The sequence below is a fragment of the Myotis brandtii genome, unplaced genomic scaffold, assembly GCF_000412655.1.
Source record: "Myotis brandtii unplaced genomic scaffold, ASM41265v1 scaffold179, whole genome shotgun sequence".
Taxonomy (NCBI): domain Eukaryota; kingdom Metazoa; phylum Chordata; class Mammalia; order Chiroptera; family Vespertilionidae; genus Myotis; species Myotis brandtii.
In genome coordinates, this window is record NW_005356635.1 from 3,343,653 (window position 1) to 3,356,349 (window position 12,697).

Here is a 12,697-nt window from a genome sequence, read left to right on the forward strand (position 1 = left end):
GTGAGAGGGTGCAGGCTGGGCTGAAGGACACCCCCCCCACACATGAATTTCATGCACTGGGCCTCTAGTACAATGATAAATGATAATGCAAGGATAAACTCTGTGCTTCACATATGCACACTGTAAACCTACTTTTGCCCCAACCTGTACTATACATTTAGTGATAAAAAGTGTTACAAAATTTAGTTTGATACACACACATACATGGGAACATATACACAATATATATACAAGGTTGGAGGGTATCCAGCAAAATGTTAATGATTATATTTGGGTGGTGGGAATATAAGTAATTAAAAAAATTTTTAATTCTTACCCGAGGATATTTTTCCATTGATTTTTAGAGAGAGTGGAAGAGAGGAGGAGAGACACAGAGAGAGAAACATCGATGTGAGAGAGACACATTGATTGTTTATGTCCCACATGCACCCCAATTGGGGCCGAAGATCCAGCCTGCAACCAAGGTACCTGTCCTTGACCGGAATTGAACCCAAGACCCTTCACTCCTCTGGCCGATGTTCTATCTACTGAGCCAAACCAAGCAGGGCAAGAATTTTAATTTTTTTCTACTTCTTTACAGCTTCCAAACGTTCTATCATACATATCTATTAGTTTTATGACCAGATTTTAACCCCTAGAGTGCCGGGGAGCACGATTGCGCGCCTGTCTTTCGCCAAAAGTGCCGGGAGCGCTATCAAAGCTTCGAAATGGCATCCAGTTCTAAGTCTGCTTTTATTAGTGATGATGATATTGCTAAATATGTCAATGTAGTAAAGGTTTCCTTAAGTTTTTGAATAAGAGAGTGGAAGAGAGGAGGAGAGACACAGAGAGAGAAACATCGATGTGAGAGAGACACATTGATTGTTTATGTCCCACATGCACCCCAATTGGGGCCGAAGATCCAGCCTGCAACCAAGGTACCTGTCCTTGACTGGAATTGAACCCAAGACCCTTCACTCCTCTGGCCGATGTTCTATCTACTGAGCCAAACCAGGCAGGGCAAGAATTTTAATTTTTTTCTACTTCTTTACAGCTTCCAAATGTTCTATCATACACATGTATTAGTTTTATGACCAGATTTTAACCCCTAGGGTGCCGGGGAGCACGATTGCGCACCTGTCTTTCGCCAAAAGTGCCGGGAACGCTATCAAAGCTTCGAAATGGCATCCAGTTCTAAGTCTGCTTTTATTAGTGATGATGATATTGCTAAATATGTCAATGTAGTAAAGGTTTCCTTAAGTTTTTGAATATGTAACTTCACTTACTTGCAATTCATAATTTTTTTCCTAAACTGCTGTAAAATCAGCAAAAATGCCTTGGCAATTTTAGCATAGTTCCTAGGATATTGGTTGGCACTCAAAGGGTTAAAGTTAGTCCAAAAAGCTAATGTAGAAACAGGAAACTAAGCCTTATGTACTTCAGTTGTCACAATATTTTAGTATGGTATTAATTTTTGTCTTTTCAATGCATCCTTAAGTAATAGGGGTTGCTACATTTTATGAACAAGTGAAAAGCTACGAAGGAATTTTCACAACAGTAAAATGCCACTTGATCACAGAGCTACAAGGGAGGCCAGCACACACTGTGGCTTTGGACAGTGAGTTCCACCATAACAGTTATAAACAGAACTGGCCACTTAGGACCCTTCAGGAAGGCCTCTGAGGGTACCAGAGTCACTGTGTGTGGTTGTACTGGGCCTTTGCTCAAACCATAGTTACAACTGCGAACTGTGATGTTTTTCAGAATGAAAGTGAAAGGCGGAGGAATCGCCTGCTTGCTGATTCCCTTCGCCGTGATCTGCCTGGTGGCCACGCCCGGGGGCAGCGCCTGTCCTCGCCGCTGTGCCTGCTACGTGCCCACAGAGGTGCATTGCACATTTCGGTACCTGACCGCCATCCCAGACAGCATCCCGCCCAATGTGGAGCGTATCAATTTAGGGTGCGTGGGGGCCCTCGTCCTGTCCCCTTCTCAAGAAGGGATTGTCTCCCGAACACTTAGGACTTCGGGAGATTAACCACAATTGTAATAATATTTCTCTTCTGAAATGAGTGCATGAGGATTCTAAGTTTGTTGGGCCAATAAGAAAATTTAACTCATAAACTTTTATTAGGAGAAAGTTCTAGAACCTGAAGTGACTCTTGGTAGGTTTCCAGGCCTGTGGCTATAGAAAAGCTTCATTTTGGCTACATTTGTACTGGAAAATAATAAAGCTCTTGTTAAGAATTAGGGCTATGGCCTGATGAATCTCAGAGGGAGGTGGAAGTGGGTGGGGAGAGATTAACCAAAGAATTTATATGCATATATGCATGACCCATGGACACAGACAGTAGTGTGGTGAAGGCCTGAGGTGCAGTGGAGGGGTCAGTGGGGTAAAAAAAAAAAAAAAAGACACTGTAATACTTTCAACAGTAAAGATAAATTTAAAAAAAAGAACTAGGGTTATGATATATCAGTAAGAGATAACAGGATAGCTAGGAGTGTCCTTCTATATATAAAAGATATGTGTGAAACATAGGTTAGGTCCTTTTTGAAGGCCCTTGGGGTTTTTTTTCCATACAAGATGACTTATTTATAATTGCTTTTTAAAATGCATACCTAATTAAATCTACCAAAAGGTGGCTATAATTTTAAAATTTATAAACAACTATATGAACATATGTGTACTCAAACTTAATATAATTTATTTGACATTAGTGAGAACTTACTGTGTGCCAAACACAATGATGGTACCAGGGATTCAATGAAGAAAATATATATTAATTCCTAAAAGCCATAGATTTTTTTTTTGGGGGGGGAGGGTTATTTTTAATAGTTTACTGATTTTTAGAGAGAGAGAGAGAAACATTAATGTGAGAGCATAACATCCATTGGCTGCCTCCTGCATGCCTCTTACCAGGGATCAAGCCCACAACCTGGGCATGTGCCCTGACCAGGATTCAAATCAACAACCTTTTGGTTGGACCATGTTCAACTGAGCCACACCAGCCAGGGCTAGAAACTATAGTTAAAGGGAAAAGACAGATGTACATTTAGTACAACTTAATAAGAACCATAATACAGCAAACGAACTTAGGAACAATCACTGACAATAATAGCTACCATTAATTGTATGCTTTCTATACCCAGGCATTGAGCTAAGCACTCTTCATGTATTCATTCATTTAATCTTTTTTTTAAAGTTTATAAAGTGCCATTCTTTTTAAAAATAGGTTTTTATTGATTTCAGAGAAGGAGAGGGAGAGAGAGATACATCAATGAGGATTCAATGAAGAAAATATATATTAATTCCTAAAAGCCATAGATTTTTTTTTTGGGGGGGGAGGGTTATTTTTAATAGTTTACTGATTTTTAGAGAGAGAGAGAGAAACATTAATGTGAGAGCATAACATCCATTGGCTGCCTCCTGCATGCCTCTTACCAGGGATCAAGCCCACAACCTGGGCATGTGCCCTGACCAGGATTCAAATCAACAACCTTTTGGTTGGACCATGTTCAACTGAGCCACACCAGCCAGGGCTAGAAACTATAGTTAAAGGGAAAAGACAGATGTACATTTAGTACAACTTAATAAGAACCATAATACAGCAAACGAACTTAGGAACAATCACTGACAATAATAGCTACCATTAATTGTATGCTTTCTATACCCAGGCATTGAGCTAAGCACTCTTCATGTATTCATTCATTTAATCTTTTTTTTAAAGTTTATAAAGTGCCATTCTTTTTAAAAATAGGTTTTTATTGATTTCAGAGAAGGAGAGGGAGAGAGAGATACATCAATGATGAGAAAATAATTAGTCAGCTGCCTTTTACATGCCCCACACTGGAGATCGAGCCCATAACCCTATCATGTGCCCTAACAGGGAATCAAAACTATGACCTCCTAGTTCATAGGTCAACACTCAACCACTGAGCCACACCGGCTGGGCTCATTTAATCTTCCTAAATGCCTCTTACCAGGGATCAAGCCCACAACCTGGGCATGTGCCCTGACCAGGATTCAAATCAACAACCTTTTGGTTGGACCATGTTCAACTGAGCCACACCAGCCAGGGCTAGAAACTACAGTTAAAGGGAGAAGACAGGTGTACAACTTAATAAGAACCATAATACAGCAAACGAATTTAGGAACAATCACTGACAATAATAGCTACCATTAATTGTATGCTTTCTATACCCAGGCATTGAGCTAAGCACTCTTCATGTATTTATTCATTTAATCTTTTTTTTAAAGTTTATAAAGTGCCATTCTTTTTAAAAATAGGTTTTTATTGATTTCAGAGAAGGAGAGGGAGAGAGAGATACATCAATGATGAGAAAATAATTAGTCAGCTGCCTTTTACATGCCCCACACTGGAGATCGAGCCCATAACCCTATCATGTGCCCTGACAGGGAATCGAGAAACTATGACCTCCTAGTTCATAGGTCAACACTCAACCACTGAGCCACACCGGCTGGGCTCATTTAATCTTCCTAACCCCTTTGGAGTAGTTTCTACTATTTGTATTTTACAAATGAGCATACTGAGGCACAAAAAGGTTACTGATTTTATTCAGGGACACTCCTAATACTACCAAGTGCCTGAGTACATAATCACAGCCAAACCATTTGGCTTCAGAGCCCAGGTTTCTTAGTCACTACTTTATAATGATGAATTCCACCTGGGAGAGTGAGGGGAACATGCGATAAAAGAATGGGCTGGGTCTTAAAAATGTTCACAAAGGGGGGTGGGGTGGGGACCAACCTGAAGGAACAGCATACACCTAGAGGTTTGAAGTGAAAAGGAATGTGGCATGTTCCGGGAATGTGAATAAGGTGATTGTAACAGACCGCAAGGGTTGGTGGAGGGTAGACCTTCTGTGGCATCTAATGAATTTCAATATTTCAAGCACTGGGTTATCTTCTTAGAGCACAGGTGCAACAAGAGAGGCATCGGTGTGTGTGTGCCTGTGTGTGTGTGCACGTGTATGCATATGTTGGCTCTTGCTTTGACATTTGAACTTGAGTTGACAGGCTTAGCTTATGCCTAGAATGCCATTTGTATTTCAGGTACAACAGCTTGGTCAGACTGACAGAAATAGATTTTTCCGGCCTGAATAAGCTGGAATTACTGATGCTGCACAGCAATGGCATTCACACAATCCCGGCTAAGACCTTCTCAGATTTGCAGGCCTTGCAGGTGAGACCTGGCGGGAAAGGGGCAGGTTAAAGAGGTAAGATGTTCCTCCAAAAACTGCCTGTTCCTACAGCATCCAAAAACCAACATTCTGTAAATTAGAAGTAGACATCATGAGAGAATGTCAAAGAACTGTTTTCTTTTTTAATGCAACAGTATGTGGAAATTAGAATAATAAAGAAATTCTGATGCAAGTTTTCATACCTCAAGCTAGTAGAAAATATATTAATACCCAGTGATTACTAATCCTTTAAATATATATATATATATATTTCAGAGTGGAAGGAAGAGAGAGAGAGATAGAAACATCCATCATGAGAAAAAATCATTGATTGACTGCCTCCTGCATGCCCCACACTGAGGATCAAGCTCGCAACCAGGAATGTGCCCTGACCAGGAATTGAACTGTGACCTCCTGCATCATAGGTCAACACTCAAACACTGAGCCATGCCAGCTGGGCACTAATCCTTTAAAATTTAATCCTAAAAGGCTACTTCTAGTCATGTTCATATTGGAACTGAATCAGATTCCAAAATATAATTGCTATCTTAGAAGTTGGCTTTCTATACAGCAATATATTTTTTAGTCTCACTTTATTTACTTATGCCCTGCCTTGTTAAAAAAAAAACTTTGAAAAGTTGTGGAGACTTCCAAGAATGTGTGTTAAGTATTGTAAAAATGATCACTCCAGTAGGTGAGGAAGTACAAGGTAGAACAAATCTGAGGACAAGATCAGAGGGAGCACAGTGAAAGGCAGACATACAGATTAACATGTCTACATTAAGTAGGACTTGAGGCCTTCAAGAAGTTCACAATTCATGGCATCTATTAATTTTAATAAATGATAATAAAACTACTAGTACTGTTCAGAAAAAGCACAACCACATTTGATTTTAAATCTGTCTCCCAATGCTTCTGATAAAATACAGTGTAATAAAATAAGTTGTCGGTAACATCCTTATCTATCTACTAATATATATATATATGCCTAAGTGACCAGACCGAACGGAATGACTGGAACGATCAGAATGACTGGTCGCTATGACACGCACTGACCGCCAGGGGGCAGACACTCAACGCAGGAGCTGCCCCGTGGTGGTCAGTGCACTCCCACAGCCAACCTCCCCCCAGCTGGCCAACCTCTTGTGGTCCCTCTCCCAGGCCTGCAGGCCCTGTTACCTGATTGGGGCTAGTCCCTAAGCTGAGACGGGCAACAGGGAATGGGTGGCAATGGTCATGGCCCCTTTTCCAGGGGGGCTGAGGGCTGCCTCCCTCCTTGGGGTGGCGGCCAACCTCCCGTGCCCCATCCCTCCCCCTGGCTGGCAGGCCTTGATCAGCCTACCACCTGCCTGTCATGGTGGTGGCACAACAGTGAGGGAAGGAGGGGGGGAGGCAGGGAACAGCACAGTGGCAGAGCACTGATGATGGCAGCATCAGCGTCCGGCGCCTGATTCTTCCGCACCCGGCTCAGCGACCATCATCTCCTCTCCAGCCGGCCCTGATCAACCTGGCCCTAATCGGCCCTGATCGCCAGCCAGGTCTAGGGACATCACCCGTGCACAAATTTTGTGCACCAGGCCTCTAGTAAAAGATAAAATGCCATGTGCATAGAGCCTTTGACATTACACTAGAGCTGGGTAAAGCCTTAGAAGTCAATCCAGGTATGGGATTCTGTTGATTTGACTTACTCAGGCTTTATTTGGAATATATGTGTTCAGAGGACTAGATGGCATACATATTCTTCATTAATTTCTCCACACATATATATTTGCCACCAGGTCTTGAACAAATATTGAGGACCATTGAGATTGAGCTTGTACTCCCAATTTAGTTTGTCTTTGCTTATTAGGGAACTTGGTATTCTAGAAAAGTACTCTCAACAAAAATGACAGATTGTGTCCAACCAGGAAAAATTATGAGAAACCATTGTTTTTACTAGCATTTCTTTGTCTTTTTTTTTGTAGAGATATGTGTAATAATTGAAGCAGAAGTTAAAGAATACCCACACACAATTGACCTATTCAAAAACTATTTAATTCAAAATCAATTAAAATCAATTTACTCATAATAACCAAAAAATAGAATACTCCCCAAATGTTTATAAACTGATGAAGGATAAACAAAATATGTTACATGTATATAATGAAATACTATTCAGCAATAAAAAGAAATGAAGGGCTGATGCATGGTAAACATGGATGGGTCTTAAAAATATCAGGCAAATTAAAAATAAAAGCTAGACACAAAAGACCACATGTTCTTGATCCCATTTATTTTATATTATTTTTTCATTATTATTCTTTTTATTGTTGAAAGTATTACATGTGCCCCTTTTTTTCTCCCATTCATCCCTTATAGCCTGTCCCCACCCCCTACACCAGGTCTTTACCCCCCCTATTGTCTGTGTCCATGATTTATGTATATATACAAACAAGTTCTTTGGTTGGTCTCTTTCTATCCACACACCCTCCATCACCTTCCCTCTGAGATTATACAGTCTGCTCCACTCATCTATGTCTATAGGTCTATTTTGTTCACCAGTTTATTTTGTTCATTATATTCCACTTATGAGTGATACTTGTCTTTCTCTGACTGGCTTATTTCGCTTAGCATGATACTCTCCAGGCTCCTCCATGCTGTCTAAAAGGGTAAGAGATCCTTATTTTTTATTGCTGCACTAGAGGCCTTGTGCACGGAAATCCGTGCACTCAGGGGGGTCTCTCAGCCAGGCCTGTGCCCTCTCGCAGTCTTGGACCCCTCAGGGGATGTCCACCTGCCAGCCTAGGCCTGTTCCTTGAGGGATCGGGCCTAAGCTGGCAGTCAGACTTCCCTCTGGCAGCCCGAGAGCCATCGGTGGGGAGCAGGCCTAAGCTGTTAGTCGGACATCCTTAGTGCTGCCGCGGAGGCAGGAGAGGAAGTGCACTGACCACCAGGGGGCACCTCCTGCATTGAGCATCTACCCCCTGGTGGTCAGTGCGCATCATAGCGACCGGTCGTTCCTGGTCATTCTGCCATTAGGGTCAATTTGCATATTACCCTTTTATTATATAGGATAGTATTCCATGCTGCATAAAAGTGCCACAGCTTTTGTATCCACTCATCTACTGATGGGCATGTGGGCTATTTACAGATCTTAGCTAATATAAATTGAACTGCTATGAACATAGGGGTACATACATTCTTTCTTAAGATATATTCCCAGAAGTGGGCTCACTAAGTCAAATGGCAGTTCCATATTTAATTTTTTGAGGAAACTCCATACTGTTTTCCATAATGGCTACACCAGTCTGCATTCCGCACCCGGCTCAGCGACCATCATCTCCTCTCCAGCCGGCCCTGATCAACCTGGCCCTAATCGGCCCTGATCGCCAGCCAGGTCTAGGGACATCACCCGTGCACAAATTTTGTGCACCAGGCCTCTAGTAAAAGATAAAATGCCATGTGCATAGAGCCTTTGACATTACACTAGAGCTGGGTAAAGCCTTAGAAGTCAATCCAGGTATGGGATTCTGTTGATTTGAGCCCCCTTTTTAATTGGATTGTTTGTCATCTTTTTGTTAAGTTGTATGAGTTCCTTATATATTTTGGATATTAACCCTTTATCAGATGTATCATTGCCAAATATGTTCTCCTATATAGTGGGCCCCCTTTTCATTGTGTTGATGTTTTCTTTTGCTGTACAGAAGCTTTTTATTTTAATGTAATCCTATTTGTTTATTTTCTCCTTCATTTTCTTTGCCCTAGGAGATGTATTGGTAAACATATTGCTACCAGAGATTTTGCTGCCTATGGTTTCTTCTAGGTTTTTTATGGTTTCACATCTTACATTTAAGTCTTTTATTCATTTTGAGTTTATTCTTGTGGAAGTTAAAGAATACCCACACACAATTGACCTATTCAAAAACTATTTAATTCAAAATCAATTTACTCATAATAACCAAAAAATAGAATACTCCCCAAATGTTTATAAACTGATGATGGATAAACAAAATATGTTACATGTATATAATGAAATACTATTCAGCAATAAAAAGAAATGAAGGGCTGATGCATGGTAAACATGGATGGGTCTTAAAAATATCAGGCAAATTAAAAATAAAAGCTAGACACAAAAGACCACATGTTCTTGATCCCATTTATTTTATATTATTTTTTCATTATTATTCTTTTTATTGTTGAAAGTATTACATGTGCCCCTTTTTTTCTCCCATTCATCCCTTATAGCCTGTCCCCACCCCCTACACCAGGTCTTTACCCCCCCTATTGTCTGTGTCCATGATTTATGTATATATACAAACAAGTTCTTTGGTTGGTCTCTTTCTATCCACACACCCTCCATCACCTTCCCTCTGAGATTATACAGTCTGCTCCACTCATCTATGTCTATAGGTCTATTTTGTTCACCAGTTTATTTTGTTCATTATATTCCACTTATGAGTGATACTTGTCTTTCTCTGACTGGCTTATTTCGCTTAGCATGATACTCTCCAGGCTCCTCCATGCTGTCTAAAAGGGTAAGAGATCCTTATTTTTTATTGCTGCACTAGAGGCCTTGTGCACGGAAATCCGTGCACTCAGGGGGGTCTCTCAGCCCGGCCTGTGCCCTCTCGCAGTCTTGGACCCCTCAGGGGATGTCCACCTGCCAGCCTAGGCCTGTTCCTTGAGGGATCGGGCCTAAGCTGGCAGTCAGACTTCCCTCTGGCAGCCCGAGAGCCATCGGTGGGGAGCAGGCCTAAGCTGTTAGTCGGACATCCTTAGTGCTGCCGCGGAGGCAGGAGAGGAAGTGCACTGACCACCAGGGGGCACCTCCTGCATTGAGCATCTACCCCCTGGTGGTCAGTGCGCATCATAGCGACCGGTCGTTCCTGGTCATTCTGCCATTAGGGTCAATTTGCATATTACCCTTTTATTATATAGGATAGTATTCCATGCTGCATAAAAGTGCCACAGCTTTTGTATCCACTCATCTACTGATGGGCATGTGGGCTATTTCCAGATCTTAGCTAATATAAATTGAACTGCTATGAACATAAGGGTACATACATTCTTTCTTAAGATATATTCCCAGAAGTGGGCTCACTAAGTCAAATGGCAGTTCCATATTTAATTTTTTGAGGAAACTCCATACTGTTTTCCATAATGGCTACACCAGTCTGCATTCCCACCAGCAGTGTACTAGGGTTCCCTTTTCTCCACAACCTCACCAGCACTTGTCATTTCTGATTTGTTGATGGTGGCCATTCTAACAAGTGTGAGGTGATACCTCATCATTTTAACTTGCATCTCTCTGATGATCAGTGACTTTGAGCATTTTTCATATGTCTCTTGGCCATCTGTATGTCCACTTTGGAGAAGTATCTATTTAGATCTTTTGCCCCCTTTTTAATTGGATTGTTTGTCATCTTTTTGGTAAGTTGTATGAGTTCCTTATATATTTTGGATATTAACCCTTTATCAGATGTATCATTGCCAAATATGTTCTCCTATATAGTGGGCCCCCTTTTCATTGTGTTGATGTTTTCTTTTGCTGTACAGAAGCTTTTTATTTTGATGTAATCCTATTTGTTTATTTTCTCCTTCATTTTCTTTGCCCTAGGAGATGTATTGGTAAACATATTGCTACCAGAGATTTTGCTGCCTATGGTTTCTTCTAGGTTTTTTGGTCTTAAAAATATCAGGCAAATTAAAAATAAAAGCTAGACACAAAAGACCACATGTTCTTGATCCCATTTATTTTATATTATTTTTTCATTATTATTCTTTTTATTGTTGAAGTATTACATGTGCCCCTTTTTTTCTCCCATTCATCCCTTATAGCCTGTCCCCACCCCCTACACCAGGTCTTTACCCCCCCTATTGTCTGTGTCCATGATTTATGTATATATACAAACAAGTTCTTTGGTTGGTCTCTTTCTATCCACACACCCTCCATCACCTTCCCTCTGAGATTATACAGTCTGCTCCACTCATCTATGTCTATAGGTCTATTTTGTTCACCAGTTTATTTTGTTCATTATATTCCACTTATGAGTGATACTTGTCTTTCTCTGACTGGCTTATTTTGCTTAGCATGATACTCTCCAGGCTCCTCCATGCTGTCTAAAAGGGTAAGAGATCCTTATTTTTTATTGCTGCACTAGAGGCCTTGTGCACGGAAATCCGTGCACTCAGGGGGGTCTCTCAGCCAGGCCTGTGCCCTCTCGCAGTCTTGGACCCCTCAGGGGATGTCCACCTGCCAGCCTAGGCCTGTTCCCTGAGGGATCGGGCCTAAGCTGGCAGTCAGACTTCCCTCTGGCAGCCCGAGAGCCATCGGTGGGGAGCAGGCCTAAGCTGTTAGTCGGACATCCTTAGTGCTGCCGCGGAGGCAGGAGAGGAAGTGCACTGACCACCAGGGGGCACCTCCTGCATTGAGCATCTACCCCCTGGTGGTCAGTGCGCATCATAGCGACCGGTCGTTCCTGGTCATTCTGCCATTAGGGTCAATTTGCATATTACCCTTTTATTATATAGGATAGTATTCCATGCTGCATAAAAGTGCCACAGCTTTTGTATCCACTCATCTACTGATGGGCATGTGGGCTATTTCCAGATCTTAGCTAATATAAATTGAACTGCTATGAACATAAGGGTACATACATTCTTTCTTAAGATATATTCCCAGAAGTGGGCTCACTAAGTCAAATGGCAGTTCCATATTTAATTTTTTGAGGAAACTCCATACTGTTTTCCATAATGGCTACACCAGTCTGCATTCCCACCAGCAGTGTACTAGGGTTCCCTTTTCTCCACAACCTCACCAGCACTTGTCATTTCTGATTTGTTGATGGTGGCCATTCTAACAAGTGTGAGGTGATACCTCGTCATTTTAAGTTGCATCTCTCTGATGATCAGTGACTTTGAGCATTTTTTATATGTCTCTTGGCCATCTGTATGTCCACTTTGGAGAAGTATCTATTTAGATCTTTTGCCCCCTTTTTAATTGGATTGTTTGTCATCTTTTTGGTAAGTTGTATGAGTTCCTTATATATTTTGGATATTAACCCTTTATCAGATGTATCATTGCCAAATATGTTCTCCTTGCCACAGCTGTATCCACTCATCTACTGATGGGCATGTGGGCTATTTCCAGATCTTAGCTAATATAAATTGAACTGCTATGAACATAAGGAGGGATATATTCTTTCTGATCGGTGTTTCCAGATTCATAGGATCTATTCCTAAAGTGGGATCACTGGTCAAATGGCAGTCCCATTTTTATTTTTTGAAGAAACTCCATACTGTTTTCCATAGTGGCTTCACTAGTCTGCATTCCCACCAGGAGTGTACTAGGGTTCCCCCTTTTTCTTTTTAAAATTTTTTTAAAATGTATTTTTATTGATTTCAGAGAGGAAGGGAGAGGGAGAGAGTGATAGAAATATCAATGAGAGAGAACCATTGATGGGCTGCTTCCTGCACGCCCCCCACTGGGGATCAAGCCCACAACCTGGGCATGTGCTCTGACCAGGAATTGAACCGTGAC

The 12,697-nt window shown here is 41.4% G+C and overlaps 1 protein-coding gene across 1 annotated transcript in view; it reads left to right on the forward strand.

Moving 5' to 3' along the window:
* Positions 1–1,744: 1,744 nt before the first annotated feature.
* The window catches only part of IGSF10 (immunoglobulin superfamily, member 10), a 34,111-nt gene continuing 23,158 nt past the window's right edge, over positions 1,745–12,697 (forward strand). The window contains exons 1-2 of the mRNA XM_005863456.2: positions 1,745–1,938; positions 5,051–5,180. Coding sequence (XP_005863518.1) covers positions 1,745–1,938; positions 5,051–5,180 — 324 coding nt within the window. The remainder of the gene's footprint in view (positions 1,939–5,050; positions 5,181–12,697) is intronic.